Source organism: Mustela putorius, unplaced genomic scaffold (genome assembly GCF_011764305.1).
Source record: "Mustela putorius furo isolate JIRA1106 unplaced genomic scaffold, ASM1176430v1.1 tig00003834_pilon_pilon_pilon, whole genome shotgun sequence".
Classification (NCBI taxonomy): domain Eukaryota; kingdom Metazoa; phylum Chordata; class Mammalia; order Carnivora; family Mustelidae; genus Mustela; species Mustela putorius.
The window spans coordinates 97,468,381-97,487,300 of NW_025421987.1; the positions used below are offsets into that span (position 1 = coordinate 97,468,381).

At 45.8% G+C, this 18,920-nt stretch overlaps 1 protein-coding gene across 2 annotated transcripts in view; it reads left to right on the top strand.

Annotated features, from left to right (window-relative positions):
* The first annotated feature begins 3,748 nt into the window (after window positions 1-3,748).
* Window positions 3,749-18,920, top strand: part of SLC12A8 (solute carrier family 12 member 8) — a 137,282-nt gene continuing 122,110 nt past the window's right edge. Inside the window, exons 1-2 of one of the 2 annotated variants that reach the window (XM_004745406.3) lie at window positions 3,749-3,849; window positions 5,108-5,202. In XM_004745406.3, coding sequence (XP_004745463.1) covers window positions 5,152-5,202 — 51 coding nt within the window. In that variant the 5' untranslated portion in view covers window positions 3,749-3,849; window positions 5,108-5,151. Of the gene's footprint in view, window positions 3,966-5,107; window positions 5,203-18,920 lie in introns of both variants that reach the window. The other variant, XM_004745404.3, reaches the window with a different exon arrangement.

Sequence of the window (18,920 nt, forward strand, 5' to 3'; positions counted from 1 at the left end):
ACTGCTATTTTCTGAAACCATGCCCAGGTGATTATAAAGCCTGGAGAGAGGTCCACCAGACTAGCTGACACCCCTCTCATGACCCTTCTTACTCCCGTTCCAGTTCTGATTCTAGGCTGTGAGGTAATTTTGTATATATACATATTTATATCACAATTTAATGTTTTCAACCTGTTTTTACATTTCTATTTTGGTTGACTTTGTCCAAGCTCTGATCCTTCCTCGCGGTTCAGACTTCATGACAAATGAAGTCATTTTCCAAGACATGCTTTCTTCTCCAGCCTTCACACACAGGGCAATTCTCAACACCAACCACTGGAAGGGAAAGAGATGAAGGAGCTTCTGTCAGCAGCTAAGCGGGGTAAGGCCCACAGAGCAACAACTTCACTCTTGTGAACTTCAACTTGAGTCGGATTTGCTACTGAATGGAAGTGAGTTTAAAAACAAGATTATGATTTTTTTATATAACAGTGAAATGAGTAAAAATACCCCCCCTTTTTTTTTTACCAAGGTTGGATGCATTATGTATTCACAATCTTGCTGGATAACAAAGTACCCCAAAATCTTGTGGCTTAAAACAATAAATTATTATGTCTCGTGATTTCTATAGGCAGGAATTCAGACAGAGCACAGCAAGGACGGCTTGTCTTTGCTCTATAATGTCTGGGACCTCAGTTGGAAGAACCTAAAGCTGGGGACTGGAATCATCTGAAGGCTGGTCTCACATGTCTGGCAGTTGATTGCTGGCTACTGGTGGGAACACCCACATGTGGCCTCCCCATGTGGTCCAGGCTTCCTCACAGCATGGTGGCTGAATTCCAAGCATAAGTGCTCCAAGAGCAAAGAAGCCAGATGGACTGCCTACTGCTTTTATATTCTAATCTAGGAAGCAGTGTCATTTCTTCCATTTCTACTATGGGCGGAGGCACTGAGGTCATTCAGGCTCAAGGGTAGGGAACACAGACCCCATCTCTTTCGGAAGGAGTGTTAATGTCATATTGCAAGAAGAGCCTATGAGATGGGCTGTTAATGCAACTATCTTTGGGAAATACTGCTCTGCCCCACATTGTTTGTTTTTCGATTTTCTTGCTCATCTCTTTTTCAGATTCCAAATGTAATGTGCTTATTGTAAGAAAAAAAAAATCATTAAAATCCAGAATTTGTCAGGATGCCTGGGTGGTTCAGTTGGTCAAGCTTTGACTTTGGCTCAGGGTCCTGGGATCACGCCCTGTGCCTGCTCCCTGCTCAGTGCGGAGTCTGCTTCTCCCTCTCCGGTTGCCCCTACCCCTGCTTGTGCTCTCTTTCTTTCAAATAAACAATCTTAAAAAAAAAAAAAAAAAAAACACCCTGAATTTGTACACCAAAGTAGATTTCTCTTGCACTTTACCCACTATCTCAATCCCACTCCCTAGAGGTAGCCACTATTAACAGGTTGGTGTGTATTTTTCCATACTAACTACATATATATATATATATATATATATATATATATATATATATATTGCTTTTAAAAAAATACACATTATTCTGCAACCTGCTGTTTTTCCTTATTGTGTGATGAACAGAGTTTCATATTAGTTTATATAAATACCCTAATTCTTTTAATGCTGGCTGTCATGGCATGGCTGTACCATAACTTATTTAATCAATCTTCTATTAATAGACTTTTGGGATCTAACTTTTTAAACTATTACAGATTAATGAGGCAGTGAACATCCTTGTGCTAGGTCAGATAGGGTAATATCTTAAAAACAGAATTGGTCTGATTGGGGAAGGTATGTGCTTTGGTGAGTGCTGTGAAGTGTGTAAACCTGGCGATTCACAGACCTGTACCCCTGGGGATAAAAATATATGTTTATAAAAAATAAAAAATTTTAAAAAAAGTAAAAAAAAAAAAAAACCAGAATTGGTCTGTTCAAAGGATATGCAGGATACTGTATTTCAATACAACAAAAGTGGGTTTTCCTTTAAAGTACCATTGTCATGAGATCAATCTACATTAAGCAAGATACTCCCTTTTTTTTTCTTTGCAAATTGATGGCTTTCTCTCACTTGAACACAAGAAAAACAAAAATCTGTTCTTAAGTATGAAAATGCTTAGAAGCTTTGAAGGGAACTTCTCATTTATTTAGAAGGTAATGAGTGACACAGTGTAGGTGGTTATGAGCAGTGTGTGGATTTCTTTTTCTAATGTCTTTAATTCAGGCGGATTAGGAATTGAATGTGGATTCTTCAAAGTTCATGCAGACTTAGAGGGCAGTTCTTCGGAAGAGGATAGCAAACAGGAAACTAGGAACCAGAAAAAAAAAAAAGTGTCCTGTGTGATCCCAAAGTGAATACAGATGGGTCTGCTAGCCATACAGAGTAATGCGTGGCTGTCTAGTCGATTGCCATCATCTGACAGTGTCATCCTGCCCACCCATCCATCCTTTATTTACAGCCGGGTAATGTGTAATTTATTCTGGAGTCTTTTCTCTTTCAGAGAAATGTCTTTGCCGGGAATGAAGTTCTGACACATTCTACAACATGAATGAACCTTGAGGACAGACATACTTAGTGCAATAAGCCAGACTCGGAGAAATGTTGTGTGACTCCACTTCTATGAACTATCTTGAAGAAGCAAATGCTTAGAGACAGAAAGCAGTTAAAGGTTATCAGGGGCTGGGGAAGGGGGCAGTGAGGAGTTATTGTTTAATGGGTGTAGTGGTTCTGTTTTGGGGTGACAAAAAAGATACCCTTGATGGTTGCACAACAAAGTGCAGGTAATTAATGTCACTGAAATGTACATTTAAAAGTGGCTAAAATGGCACATTTTATGTTATGTATCTTTCCACACCAAAAAAGAAACCTTTACTGGAGCAGGAGATGTTGGGGCTCTGTCAGCGTTCCCATGGCTTTGCCTTCCCTTTTGTTTTTAAAAGAACAACCTCTATTTTTAGGGATTTTCACACAAAGGCTCATGTGGGCGTGGGAAGTACTCCCAGCTGCCCTCCTGTTTTCAGAAGCCCACATGGAAGCCTAGCAAGTTATTTAAGGATTAGGATATATGCCAGATTGGAAATGGAGATAATTTAATCTCTCTGTATGTAATTCAGTTTTTTTCCTGCAGGCTGGGACCCTAGAAATCTGACTTTGCTCCCTAGGGAAAGCTGAAAGCTGAGTCTTGCTGAAGATGGGGAGGGCAAAAGAATTCCACTCTTTTCGAGGGAGGAGTTGTCACCAGGGTCGGGTAGCCAGCCGCCCTTGGGGATCCCCGGAGCGCAGTCTCCTCTCCTGGCCAGAGGCTTCTGCAGCCGCCCAGAGGGCCACGGGTCCAGCGTGGGAGTTGCGGGCTCTCCAGCTCCCCAACCTTTCTCACTCTTGTGTGCAGGGCTGGACTACTACTCTATAGACAGAACTCGCGTCCTGTCCCATTTCTCAGGGCTAGGCACCTCAGCTGGTGGCGTTGAGTGCGCCGAGGGCTGCAGAGGCAGTGGCTGGTCTAGTGAAGTCTGGGGGCTAGTGGAGCCCCCACTCCCCCCGCCCCCACTCCGGTAACCCGGCCGGGGATCCAGATTCCGGTCCCCTCGTTCCAGGCCCGGCAGATCTGTCGGGGAGCTCGGAGTCCTCCTGGACGGCGCCAGGGGTGTGGGCTCGACCCTCGCGGAGGGAAATCTCTGCAGCCCCTCCCTCTCCACCTGGCCCCGAGGCCGGTGCGTGCAGGCGTGGCTGCGGTGACCGAGCCCCGGCGGGACCCCGCCTCTCCCGCCCAACAGCTGGGATCCGCGCCGCGCACACCTGGTCAGCCACGTGGCGGCGGGGCGGGCACGGGGCGGGCCCAGCGCTAGGAGCTCGCTGGCCCCGGAGCAGGTGAGGGTGGATGGGGCTGCCAGGTGGGGAGTGCGCTAGGTGGTCCTGCGGAGGGTTTCTCTCTCTGGAGGAGCACTGTCGTGTAGTACGGGGGCCAGGCGTCGCCACCTGCTCAGGTAATCCCCGCCTCTCCCGGGCGCGTGTGCACCTGCGCGTCTGTCGTCGGGGGCCCGGATACGCGCGCGTGTCCCGCCCCGCCCGGAAGAGGGCTGCTGGGTTCTCCCCAGGGTCCCGAGAGCCGGGTGTGGGCTGCTCGATCCGGGGCTCGCCTACGCGCAGGAGCTGACCGAGACGTGAGGGGGTCGGGGCTCCGGCTCCGGAACCTGGGCGTCCTTTTCCGCGGACCAGAAGCCGGAGCTGCGGGGGTGGTGGCATGCCCAGCGCGGCTCGGTCAGGACCCGCTGTCCGCGCGTGGGCAGGGGGCCGAGAGGCGCCGGAACCTTTCTGGGTCCCCCTCGCACTCTGCTCGTCTCCGCGGCCCGCCAAATCCTTGCAGTCTCCCTGCTCCCAGCCCCCAGCCCTTTTCCTTAGAATACTCTTGGGGCGCTTTCCCTTCCTCGCCTTCGCTGGCTGCTGTCATTGGTCATGTTCTTCTCACATGGCAAACTCTGCCCCCATACCCCTCCCCTCATTCTCCCTTTCCTCCTCCTTCCAGTATGTCAAGAGCCCTGTCTCTGTCCCATCCCTGTGCTGGTGAAAGGGGGCACTCAGGCGGGTGCACAAGGTCCCTCCCCCAAGGAAAACTGGCTTTGATGCCAAGGGAAGACTGCTCCACTGAGGAGAACCAAGCCTTTTTCGTTACCTGCCCTCCACTCCCCTACCCTTTCTGGCCCTGCTTCAGAGGGGACCCCCAAAAGAACCTCCTAAACTCCCTTCTCCCTCTCTGCTCATGGTCTAATCTACATTCACTCACCACCTGCAACCGGTTCTAGTGAGCCAGTGATGCCCTTGCTGGGGACAGAGGGGTTCACGAGGGTGGGAGAGGAGTGTCCAACTGCATCCTCAAGGACTGGGCAGCCTGGTGGGCTGGCTCCACCTGCCATAGCTGGGGCTCTAGGACAGCAAGGTTTGAGCACAGGGAGCTTCTGAAGGATGTGTGGCATATATTTGAGTACCAGAGAGGAAGGGGCTATTTCCAGATGGGGTAGAAAAGCCCCCTTCCTCAGTCAGGGCTGTGTCTGGTGTATACAGGAAGGTTAGAGCGTAAGGATGGAGGGAAGAGGAGCCAGCCTGACCAAGGATGGTGTTTGCCTTCTAGAGGGGTCTGCCCACCCAGACTGCCAGGACCCCATTTCCAGGAGAATGGCCCAGATGTCTCAAGTGCAGGAGCTCTTCCATGAGGCAGCCCAGCAGGTAGGCTTGCGTGGTGTGGGGGACTGAGAGGGAATGAGGGGTCACCAGACAGGAAGCTGAACGGAAACATTACAGTACCCTATTTTAAAAGTAATTATCTCAGAAGTTTATTTTGGTATTCTGACTTAATCAAGAAAATATTATGGCCAACTGTTAACCATCTGTGTACAGAAAATCTTTGGTATACTTTGTAGTGGATTTTGAGTTCTGGGCTTCCCTTCCTGCCCCATGGAGGTTTCCATGAATGGACTGAGGACTCATATAATATTAAATGCCTTTTACTATTGAATCAAACCAGTGTAAGAAGGTAACTTTATTTTCAAATAACTCATATATGCCGAAGCCAAATGTGATGTAGGAGAGATGTTAGGGTTTGAAGCCGACGGCCAAGAAAGAATTCTTGAGACGTATTAAAGCACAGGGACAGGAACCGTGAACAGAAAGAGCTGCACCAGAGTCATAAGGAGTGGCCCATTATATACTTTCAAGTTGGGAGAAGGTTAGGAATAGCATAAGTCTCTGAGGAGTTTGGAAGCAAGGTTTCCAGAACCTTAAGGGGGCTAGCTATTGTTGGGAAAAGGTAATTTATTACCACCTAATAAAACCTTCATCATGAAACTCTTTAGATATATATCCACTGGTGAGCCATATGCTTGGGGGATGGGGTTTGATTGCCAACATGTATCTTGGGGGGGTTAGAAATAAAGGAAATTTCTGAAAGAATTTTTATATGTTAAAGTAGACTTACAGGATCCTGGGGATGGGGGTTTGGGCTAGGATTGCCTTTTGCTCTTAGCAAAATATTAACATTAAGGCAGTTGAGTCCCTAGAGGAATGTCACTCTGCCAGTTTCAAGGACTTGTCAATGGGCTGGAGGTGGTAACGAAATTTAACAATTTTTCTTCTGCCTCGGTTTTCCACATCAAAATGGATTTCTCAATTTTCTGATGGCTGCAAGTTATTTTTTTTTCTTTTCTCCTTCCCCGTTGACCATTAGTTATAGTAAATATTTAATGGCAATGGAATTGAAGTGGGTTTCTGCAGAAATACAGTGAATCCCTTAAAAAGTAAAAAGCAAGGCTTCGGTGTTTATTAGGAAACTACCTGCACCGGTCTTTGCTGTTGAAGGATCACCCAACCTTGAGGTTTCCGGTGTCCCTTGGATTTCACTCATACTTTGTAGAGAAGAGCAGAAGGGTTTCTGGCATAAATGGAGGAATGAGCCTGCCGAGAGGGGAGAGCATCAACTCAAGGCCTCACACAGTTCCCAGAGAGCAGGCTCCAGAACCTACGAGTCCTGAGCCAAAGGGCAGAGGCTGGTGAGGCAGATGGGGTTCTAAGTTGATGGGGGCATTCAAACTGGCCAGTTACCCCCTCTTCAGGTTTACAGGTACATGGGGAAAATGCAGCATGGTGGCTGGTGGGGGGCGAGTACCCAGTACAAGATACTGCCCCTCTTCTCCTGGGCAGGCCGCGGGCTGTAGCCCCTGCACCATTGTACTCCACTCCTCACACCCAGTCCTGGAAGTTTCCATGCTGCAAGAACTGAGGGACTGGAGACTTGGTATAGCTCCTCAAAGCTGTTTCAGAACACCTGCTCAGAGCTGTTTGTTCTTAGTGTGGCCGAGGACTTGTAGAGAGACTTTGGTTAATCAGGGGTCTTCCATTTTCTTGAACTTGACTAGCTTCTCCCCATACTTCCCACGTGTTTTCTTTGGACATGTAAGGCTGTACATGAATGTTTACACACTTAATATGTTATTTGTGGACCCCTTCCAAAATAATGGCTGCCGTGATAGGCACGAAGAAGATACCCAGATGGGAAACATGAGGCTCTTGACCCCAGGGAGTCCAAAAAAAGAGACAAGTTAAACATTCTTGGTTCCCTTTGTGAGAGGGATCTGCTGCAACCCTCTCTCCCCTGTTAAGAACCTTCAGTGGCTCCCTGTGTCCACCAGCTGGAGTTCGGCTCCTTAGCAGAGGCCCTGCCCAGGCTGATCCTGAGGGAGTTTCGAGCCTGCATCTTGTTTGTGCCCCACACTCCAGCCAGAGGTCACCGTTCTCCAGGCGCTGTGCTTGTGTCTTTCTTGCCGAGACTTCTCACTCAACTGACTGGTCACTGGAACCTTCCTAGTGCTGAAGGCAGTGCCTGATATGTAAGTGGATGACGACGGTTAGTTGACTAACCAAATCCACAAACAGAGGGTAGCCAAAGGTGAGTTCAATTGCCCTAAGAGGGGCTTGCTTTTAAAACTGTGGTGGCTCTGTATCACCTGTCTCTCCAAACACTGAGGGACTGGATGGCATTCAGGGTCAAGGCCCTTGGTCTTGGGTGCATCCTCAGTGCCTGCCGTTGGTGCTCAGCGTATGGGATGCACTCAGTTAGTACTGGTTCTACTTAACCGAGCTCCCTGGGCTGCCCTTTGCATTAGGTGCTGAGGTATGGTGGAAGTAGAGCATACACGTGGTGAACCTTGGAAACATGGCCCGGACTGAGCCCTGGGCACCTGCTACAGAACGAGCATTTAATGTTGCTCACTTCACCCTCAGAGCCAGATATTGGAGGGAATAGGATGTTTTGGGTTGGACAGCTGAAAGAATAGAGCTGTTTGGAACCAAGGTGTGCTTGTTGCCAAGGCCCCAGCTTTAATCCTGTTTGCTCTTGGCCTCCCACCCCGGTGGTAGAGCAGAGCCCCCCAGATGGTATGTCAGAGGCCTGTGTTGGGGGCAGATGGCAGGGTGGGTAGCTGACATGTGTGCAAATGACCTCTGGGAGTGGCTGGCCCTCCAGAAGATTCCAGTGAACCTTCTTCTACCTTTACTCTAGCCTCGGGAGTCAGGAATTCTGCTAGGAGCTTTGGAGCTTGGAGAACACAGGAATAAGAAGGCAGCCCCATGCCAAATCCTTTGGTTCAGATCTGCTCTTCTCTTGGTCACTGTGACTGGAAAGTAGCTCTCAAGAAATTCAGTCAGAGTGGGGATGTTTGTGAGTAAGGTGGAGAGGTGAATGGATGAATTCTTGGTTCCACTTTAATTGTCTTGAGACCAGAGGGAGTAGCTCTGTGTGTGTGTGAGTGTGTGTGTGTGTGTGTGTGTGTGTGTTGATCAGTACTAACTAGGCCAGCTGAGAAGAGGCTCTAGGTCAGGTTAATTGTGTGGTGTCAAGGGTGCTGATCTAACACTTTGTGACCTTGGACAAGTTATTTAACTCAGGTAAGCCTCTGTTTCCTCACCTATAAGATGGGTGCAGTAATAAAACCTGCCCTAGGGAGTTACAAAGATTAAAAGCAATAATTCATGCTCTCTCTCTTGGATAAATAAATAAAAATAAAATCTTAAAGAAAGAGATAATTCCTGTAAATATTCAGTGTAGTGCTTGGTTCATAGTAAGAAGCCAGTAAATGTTGGTTAATACTAAAGCGAGGGGGAGTAGTATGTATTTGTTCCATAGTGTCATGATATAAGTAATCAGAAGGTTTAGGGGGGAGCTCATGCGGGACTCAGCACAGCAGAGACCTAAGTCCCAAATGCAGGATTATTCTGGTGGCTGAAGCCAGAATGTGGGACCTTGTCCAGGACAACTTGCGGGGTTGGTGTCTGCTGAGGAGGATGGGACCCTTTCTAGACCTAGATGGGTCCGAGTGGCTTGAGAATGTGTGTGCCTGTGTGTGGTGTGAGCATGTGTTTGTGCATGTGCACGTGTGTGCGTATGCGTGTGTGTGTTTGAGAACCAGCTGAGCCTCTGGCAGGAACTAGTCTTATTTTGGGACTCTCTGTTCTCGGGCACTTCACTAACGGGAGGTGTGGTTTGGCGGTGGACTTGAACCTCAGAGGCAGGGTTCCAAAATCTGACTGTGATGCTGGGTGTGCTGGGTCCTCAGGTCAGTTATTCAGGGCTCCCCGTCTGCCTCCACAACTGTGAGACAGGGAGGCAGTACCTGATTTTCGGGCTTTTGTGCCATATGTGGAAGGACCTGGCCCAGAGCCTGTCACATGGCGAGCCGTAAATACTGTGTTTGCTCAGTGGCCGGATGACGCAGACCTCACGCTGCAGCTCAGCAGAGTGCACTGCTTGTGAAGCATGGGCCCGGGGACCTAAGGAGCAGCCAGAGCCCGGGGGAGGGCAACGGAAGGCTAACAGCCTACGTCCTGCTCTTGTCGCCGCCAGTCCCTGGCCGGAGAGGACTGTGGTGGTGGATATGGTGAGTTGGGAAGATTAAGCTGGCAGGAGAAAGCAGGTAGCCTGCAGGGAGAGATGGCAAGTCCATGTGCTGAGTGAGGTCTGATGTCCAGCAAGATCAAGTGCTTTTAGCATTGGGAAGAGTGAGGAAATTCGGCTCAGCTCACCAGGTATTGACCGAGTGCATATCATTGTCAAGATCTCCAATAATAGCTATTGCTGGGACAAATCTCGGGCCTCCTGGGTGGCTCAGTCGGTGAAGCATCTGCCTTGGGCTCAGGACATGATCCCACAGTCTTGGGATCAAGTCCTGCACTGGGCTGCCTGCTCAGCGGGAAGTCCGTTTCTCCCTCTGCCTGCTTCTCTTCCTACTTGTGCTGTCTCTCTCTCTCTGTTAAGTAAATAAATAAAATCTTAAAAAAAAAAATCTACTAAAAAAATGTCCCCCCAAACCTGAAATCTCACAATTACTATGGAATAAAGAATGCCTCCAACGAACCTGAGGTTGTCTTCCTTCTCCCAGGGTTGGATGGTCTCCAGAGAACTAAAGGGAAGCTGGGTTATGCAATGGGTTGTCCCCAAGTCTCCTGAAGCTGCAGATTAGCGAGTATGAGTGACTCATACTCTTTCTTCCCCACCCGGCCTTCCTCCAGAAACTTGGCTCCTGCAGGAGTAGTCCATGAGGACCCCTTTCTAGGAATTCTGGGTGCTCACCTCTGGCCAGCCTGACTAGTCACGCTGGAAAAGAGCCTGTTGGAAGTCGGTGCGCTGGTAGAGCAGGTAGGGCCGTGGCTGCTGGCCTGAGTGTGGGGAGAGGTGTTTCCAGAGGGCGGGCGTGGCTGACCTGAACGGACCCCCAGCATTGCTGGACTTCCTTGCCCTCCCTCTCCCTTCTCTGCCCTCGCATCCTTTGCTCTCTTCCTCAGTTCAGTGGCTTCCTGAGGTTAGCTGAGGATGGTCAGAGTAAAGAGAGTCTGGTCAAGTGTGGGACACTGGGGAGCAAGGAGATAGCACCAGCAAGAGAGCCAGGGGGGCTCTGAGAAACCTCTGGCGCAGGCCCCTTGCTTGGCATGTCTAGAGACAAGGCCAGAGGTGTCCAATGACCTGTCTGAGGACACATGCACTGAGGGGCCGAGACGGGCCAGAACCACAGGTGCTGACCAGTGACACAGCTCTGGATTAGGCTTAATGCATCCTGTCTCTAGGTTATGATAGTATTTTGAGCACTGGTGTCAGGCTTCATTGCAAAAGCTTTGCCCTTGCCTTCTGCACTTGCATCACCCCATGTACAGTTAAGAACTGATAGCCATGCATTTGTCAGGCCTAGTTTGGAATCTTTTAAAAGCCAAAAAAAAAAAAAAAAAAAAACCACCTAATGTGCAAGATGAGCCTTGGTGGCCACCACATGGGAGGTTATAGGGTATTGCTTTATTAGTATGTGGAGAAATAAATAGAGCTGAGGAGAGGGGACAAAACAACCCTGGGGTGCCTGGGTTGCTTAGTCGGTTAAGTATCTGTGTTTGGGTCAGGTCATGATTCTGGGGTCCTGGGATGGAGCCCCACATCATTGGGCTCCCTGCTCAGTGGGGAGTCTCCTTGTCCCTCTCCCCCCACAACTGCCCTCGCCCCCCGCAACTTGTGTGTACTTTCTCTCAAATAAATAAAAAATAAGACCTTAAAAAAAAATTTAAAAAGACCACCCTACTCCAGGTTCACCCTGCCCTAGGTGTGTGGGATGGGTGATTTTAGGATAATCATCTGTGACTAACAAAGAATAACCAGCCCCTAGGTATTATCAACAGAGATGTTGAAAGGATTTAAGTTTCCTGGTTAGCTTTCTATAAAAGACCAACCCTAGAGGCCCTCATTGGCAACCCCTTTCACTCTTGAGAGCTTTTTCTGCATCTTCACTTAATAAACTTCTACTGCGGGGCACCTGGGTGGCTCAGTGGGTTAGGCCTCTGCCTTGGGCTCAGGGTCCTGGGATCTCAGGGTCCTGGGATCGTGCCCCACATCGGGCTCTCTGCTCGGCAGGGAGCCTGCTTCCTCCTCTCTCTCCGCCTGCCTCTCTGCCTACTTGTAATCTCTGTCTGTTAAATAAATAAAATCTTTAAGAAAAAAAAAAAAAACTTCTATTGCTTTACTCAAAAAAAAAAAAAAAAGAAAGAAAGAAAGAAAGAAAGAAAAGAAAAGAAAAAAGACAAAATCACCCTGTTGGCCCCTCCTTTTACAGATAAGGAAACTGAGGCCCAGATGTTTGGATGGAAGAGAAGGACTCACATCAGGGATCCCTGGACCATGACTCACCCCCCCTCATCCTCCCAGTTTTCGTAGAGTGTTAAACTTGTCTGATTTTAGAGATTGTCTTTAGTTAAAAGATACAAATTAAAATACAGAATTAGGTCTAACTTTTGGAAGGGACTCCATGCAAGTGACAGGTCATGAAGCTTCAGCTGGTTGGGAGCTTCCCTGCCAAGCCACCAATGGTACCTGGACAGAAGCACCTTGTGGAGATGGCAGAAGAGAAGAGGCTTATGGTCTTGGAATCTGGGAGAGAAGCAGGGACACACTGGTTCTCAGGGTTGAGTCTGTGGACACCATCACCCTTCCTGCTCTCTCCTTTGTTATTCCCTTCTTTCCATTTTCTAGCCCTGTTTGCAACTGCCCAAATGATAGTTGAGCCAAAAATGCTGCCTATTTGTAAAAAGGGGAATGGAGACATTTTATGAATGAAGGTGCCCTAAAAACTGGAATGGAAGTGATTCTTCACTGAAGTGGTTGAAGTGGGATCCTGTCTCATTTGTACCCAGAGGTTCTTCACTTATGGAGGAGATTGATGACATGAAGAGACAAGTAACCTTGAAGGAATTTACTACTTTCATTTCCCAAAAGAAGGGGGCGGTGTGCCTGACTGGCTCAGTGGGTTAAAGCCTCTGCCTTCAGCTCCGGTCATGATCTCAGGGTCCTGGGGTCGAGCCCTGCATCAGGCTTTCTGCTCAGTTTCCTTCCTCTCTCTCTGCCTGCCTCTCTGCCTACTTGTAATCTCTGTCAAATGAATAAATAAAATCTTAAAAAAAAAAAAAAAGAAGAGGGGTGGGGATCCCATGCTATACATGACCACAGGGGAAGCCTCAGGTTCTGGTCAGAAGGCAGGTGTAGGAGCGAGGGGACAGCCTGAGCCACAGCCTTCATTAGGTTTTCTGTGGGGAAAACGGGGCAAGGGAGTTTAGGATTGGCTCATTGGAATAGTTCTGGTGGGCTTCCGGCTATAGGGGTGTTCTCTAGTTGCCTAGTGCCTGGCTCTGGGACAGTTTAGACAAGGGAAACATTAGCTTGGTGTGTGAGGGTTATTTGGGGGACAGACTCAGAATTAGTTGGTTTGGATATGAAAGGCATGCTCCTGGCCAGCCCTCTGCTATCTCTAAGAACTGGTTAACGCTGGGGATGGGGGATGGTCAATCTTTCTTCGGCCCGCAAGGTTTTTAGGATGTTATAGTATCATAAGATATAGAAAAAAAACAAAACAAAACCACGATTAATACATTTTGCCTAGCCATGAATGGATTGACTAGACTTTAAAACTTCTTACTGCCTTAGGGTCCCTTTAATCCGTGGCCAGATACAGAAAAAAAATCCAGTCCTTGCCCTCTTTTAGTAGATCAGGCCTTGCAAGGAAAATCCTACCGCTGCTGAAACACTATTCTTGTAATTTGAGGAAGGTGCCACTAGGTGGTGCTTACACCCTGGTCTGGCCTGATAGAACCCCTAAACTCCTATGGGGTGGATATTTTTCCATTCATTTTATCCTTTCTCTGGCCAAAATGTATCTCATCAGGATCACAGTTTAAACACTAGATACTTCTATAGTCAAAGAACAATATTAAATAATTGTAGTATTATTTAAAGAAATATATATCCCTGAATATAATTCATTATCTCTTCTTGCTCTTCAGTCATTATCAAGTATAAGTGAATCTGATTCTTAAAATATATATTTTATTCTTTCTGAGTTTGAATACCTAATCAAAGGGCTATGGTGAGTGTAGTGATGATGGTGTGCTTTAGAATAGTTTGGCAAAAGTCTTCAATAGGTAACACCTATGCAGGCTTTGCTGCCCTTCCAAGAAGATAATGTTTCCATCTCTCAGGAGAAAGCATCCCATTTACCTTTCCTTTGTTTTTATTTTGGTGTGTGAATGTTTTCTTCTTCACAGGCATAAAGACAGAGGAAAAAGATAGTGGTGTAAAAACCTCTGGGCTGTATAAAAAAAAAATCTCCTGTGTTCTCTTCCTAAACAGTCCCTGGAAACAGTTAGAGGACTTGAGTGCTTTCAAAGAACTGGAAGGTGCTGGTGGCCTAGCAGCCCTCACTAGTCATGTCTGAAGCAGATGAGAAATGTGATCTAACGTGAATCCCAGTGCTTAGAGACTTTAACTTGAAGCAGGAAGCCATGACTTGGTCACTTTCCCTGTTTATTTTAGGCAGTGATCTTTCAAGAGCAAAACAAAGAGAAACCAAATTTCTCTTAAAAAAGATGCAGATTGAGGGGCACCTGGGTGGTTCAGTCGGTTAAGTGTCTGCCTTTGGCTCAGGTCATGATCCCTGGGTCGTGGGATTGAGCCCCATATCCGGCTGCCTGCTCAGCCTGCTTCTCCCTCTCCCACTCCCCCTGCTTGTGTTCCCTCTCTCGCTGTGTGTCTCTCTCTGTCAAATAAATGAAAATATCTTAAAAAAAAAAAAGATTGTAAGAAGAGACATTAATTTTACAAAAGGCTTCACTCTAAGTATCCCATCCATCCAACACTTGCAAACTGATTGAAACCACAGGCTTCTCTGGACGTTGCAAAAAATGAAGTTGAGTTAAAAACAGGAGGACTGACTCTAGGTCAGCATGAAACCCCATTCTATTTTAACAATATTTCTAATAATGTGTTAATTGTTTATTTACATTTTAAAAAAGTTAATACTTTCATCACTGAAGTACTCTATGCATGCAGTAAAAAACAATTCAAACGATCAAGAATGGTATAAAATTAAAAGCCTTCACCCACACTTTCCAGAGATACTCACTGCTTCTGCTTCTCATTTCTGGTTTTCATTTCCTTTAAGTCATATCTTTGTATTTTAATTTCTTGACCAAATTATCCATGTATTAATTATTTACTTATCACTTCCTGAGCTGAAAAAAAGAAGACATTGGCACATTTACTCTCCCATCTATTTCCCTCATCTTGTTTCTCAGTTTTTATTGGTTGGATTATTATTTTTACATTGTCGAGGTTTATAAAATTTGTATCTTTTTCTGTGATTATAATGAACATTTCCCCATTATAAAAATTTAAAACCTAGAAATAGCATTTATAACACTGAGGTGTGTGTATTGAACTGAATCACCAAGTGATGTTATTGGAGAAGAAAATGTCGTATTAAGTTATTAAAGCTTTGCTTCTCTGAGCAACAGGGTCTTCATTTCTTTCAGAGTTCCTTTCTTTCTTCTGGCTCCTGTGTGGCTATAACCCTTTCTTTCTTTCTTTCCTTTTTTTTTAAAGATTTTATTTATTTATTTGAGAGAGAGGCGGGGGGGGGGGGCGAGAGTGCCTGAGAGGGTACAGAAGGAGAGGGAGAAGCAGACTCCCTGATGAGCAGGAGCTCCAAGGACTCAGGGCTTAATCCCAGGACGCTGAGAACATGTCCTGAGTCAAAGGCGGATGCTTAACTGACTGAACCACCCAGGCGCCCTGACTATATAACTGTTTCTTATGTTGTATGTCACCCTGTTTTGTGATTCTCATCTTTTGGGTGACAATAATTTTTTTTCACATGCGGACCGGTGGTAGTCAATCACCCTTGCCATCTAACTGTAGAACTGTGGAAGGCCAAACTTTTGTCATGTATTTCAAAAAGAATACTTCACAACAGATTGAATGCAGAAGTAGCTAGGTGGGTCCAGCTGTCTTCTATCAGACCAGACATTAGAATGATCCGCAAAATGTCTGACAAGGCCTCTTTTTATTAAGTGGTCTTGTTTTGGACAGTAGTTATTCTTCATGAGAACGGGTCATTTATTTGAACAGATAATGAGGTTATTACTGTGATTTTTAAATGATTAATACTGTAAAATATCTCCTTTTAATTTCTGACATGGTAAATATCGGTAGATACAACACACATAAACAAAAGCTCTTTGGGTCCTCAGTGATGTGGGAAACAAAGGCAAAAGAAAAAATTAAATTTCCTTACTGCATACAGACCACTGACAAGTACTTGAAACAGACAGAGTGACCTTCCTCTAGGAACTCAACTGCCTCGATGTTAATACTTTACTAAGGATAGAAGGCAATCTCAGCTTGACATGATCCTGACCTCCAGGATCCTGTAAATCTACTTTAATCTACAAAAATTCCTTTGTAAACTAACTTTATCTTTACTCCTCAAGATACAGGTTAACAGTCATCCTCCAAGCACATGGCCCACTGATACACATCTGAAGGGTTTCATGACTAACGTTTTACTAGATAGTAATAAATGACTTTTCCCTTTTTAAAAAAAGATTTTATTTATTTGAGAGAGAAAGAGAGAGAGTGAGTGAAAGAGAGCACATACAAGCAAGGAGAGTGGGGAGAGGGACAGAGAGAAGCAGGCTCTCTACTGAGCAAGGAGCCTGACGCCAGGCTCAATCCCAGGACCCTGATATCATGACCTGAGCTGAAGGCAGATGCTTAACCGACTGAGCCACCCAGGTGCCCCAGTAAATGACTTTTCCTAACAGTAGCTAACCCCTCAAGGTCCTGGAAACCTTACTTCCAAATTCCTTAGATACTCAACACTACCCCAAGTTCCCTCTCACCTTGAATGTATATAATTACCACCCCTCACCACTCCAGTGCAGCTCTTTCTGTCCATGGGTCCTGTCCCCATGCTTTAATAAAACCACCTTTTTGCACTGAAGACATCTCAAGAATTTTTTTAAATATTTATTTATGTGTTTGTTTGTTTATTTTCTCTCAAGAATTCTTGACATTGGCTCCAAATCCCAACACTTCCACATCGCTCAATAATTTTTAAGAATGTAAAGGGACCTGGAGAAAGGAAAGTTCAAGAACAGCTGCCCCAGGGACTAAGTGCACATGTCAAACTTTCACGATTCAGAGTTACTACTACTGTACCACTTCAGCGTGAACTGAGCAACCACAGAGGCCTGTTTACTACCCGCCTCTCTGTTGCGGTAAGTGTCCAGATGTCACTTCCACATGCATGAAAGAGCCTTCAAGATCACCTTACGTCCAGTGGATGCCCCACCCAGGTCCATGCCCTGGATTAGCTAGCAGGCTCTGAACTTGGAGTGTCTCAGGCTCCTTGGAAGACAGCTTTTCTCTTGGCCACGCTGCTTCTCCCTCCTTTGCTTTTTCTTCCCCTTTCCAAGTCCATCTGTAGGAATTTCCTCAAATGTCTGATCTGCTGGTGGCACTTGTTCTTTTTTCCCTTCCAGTTATAATCACAGTTTTATACTAAAAAACAACAACAACACATCTTTTCTGTCATTTTATGGTAATTTAGAAGGCACAGAAGTGCTTTTTCTGCCCTCTAAAAGAGGTGCCTAATGTCACTTTCTAAAGCACATTTCATTCATTCATTCTGCTAGCTCACATTTAGTAAAAATCAGTGTCATGTTGGGCACAAGACTGTACAAGCAATTTCTTAAAATAAGTGTCTGGGCTCCTTGCATAACATATAGTTTTTGTTGAACTTACTATTTCTTTATTTTTAAAGTTTTAACATGTTGATAACATTTTGCAATCATAGAAAGTTACAATGGTATGAATAATGCCTATATATATATGTATTTTAAGATTTTATTTATTTATTAGAGAGAGAGAATGAAAGTGATTGCACAAGTGTGGGGAGGGGTGCAAGCAGACTCCCCACAGAGCATGGAGCCCCTGTGCATGGTGGGACTCGATCCCAGGATCCTGAGATCATGACCTGAGCCAAAGTCAGAGGCTTACCTGACTGAGCCACCCAGGCACCCCAAGAATGCCCATATATTCTTGACTCAGATTTACCATTTGTTGACATTTCGCCCTTTGGCTTCATCATTAGTATGCTCTCTTTCTCTCTGTTTCTATTCCATTTGTGTATATATTTGTCTATATATTCTAATATATGTTCTGTACTTTTCCTCTAAGCCATCTGAAGGTAATTTGTACACATCAAATACCCCATCCATGAATTCTTCAGTGTGTGTTTCCTGAGAACAAGAATTTTCTTTTACCGAACCACAGTATATTTATTGAGATCAGGAAATGGGACATTGCTACATCCTATTATCTGGTCCTCGGTCCCACATTCCAGTTTTTTCAGTTATCCCCCTCACATCCTATAGCATTTTTCCACGGGGCCCAGGGTCCAGTCCATGGTGGCACTTTGCACTTGGTTGTCCTATTTCTACTCTTCTTTAATCTGCAACTGTCACTTAGCCTTTTCCGGTCTTTCATGACATTCTTTAAAAAACACCGGCCAGTTGTTTTGCAGAACACCCCTCAGTCTGGGACATGACCCCTCATGGTTAGATTTAGCTTTTGTGTTTTTGGCAGGAATACCCTAGAAGTGATGGTTGTGTTCTTCTCTAGAAGGTACAGGATGTCCCTTTGTCCCATTATTGGTGATCCTAACTTCATTACTTATTTAAGGTGGTGCCCGTTAAGTTAATCCACTCTAAAGTCATTGACCTTCCCTTTGTAGTTAATAAACAGTTTGCTGAGGATACTTTGAGACTATGGAAATATCTTGTTCCCTCATCGGTCTTTAATTCAGTGGCATTAGCACCCATGGATGGTGATTCTGGACAGAATTGGTTATGACTCTGAGGTTGCAAAATGGTGATTCTTCTGACACCATCGCTCCTTCCACAGATGTTAGTTGGTGTTCTTCTGTAAAAAAGGACTTTCCCTTCTCCTCATTTTAATCTATTCATTTATTTACATCTGTATGGACTCAGATTCTTATTTTATTACTTAAACATTCTATTGCTATTATTATTTTAATGCTCAGATTAGCCCAGAATTGACCAGTGGGAGCCCCTTCAAGTTGGCTCCTATGTCCTTTAGTCACATTCTCACCTCTTTCTTTCTAGCACTTTCTTACTTTTTGGCACAAAATGTGCCAGGCTCATTTTGTACTTTCTTTTCCCCAGCCCTGAATCGGCCATTTCTCCAAAGGGTCTTGGTTCCTTAAGGTGAGGAATGGTATTTAAAGACTGAGAGCTGGGGGCTCGGTATGTTGATGGCTAAAGGGGTGTCTTTGCTTTAGAACCTTCAGGTGGACAGAGAGAAGGAATGTAAACACACGCGCATACCCAGTTTTGTATTTTTCTATCTGTATTGAAAACCACAATCTGGAACTGATACTTCTCATTTCAACCCACCAGCCCAGGGGTCATTCCTTTCCTCACCCCTCTTTCTTTAGTTGTTACTCCCTTCTCCAACAGTGAGAAACTTAACTTTCATCTACATTTACTTCTTTGCTCAGTCCTACAGT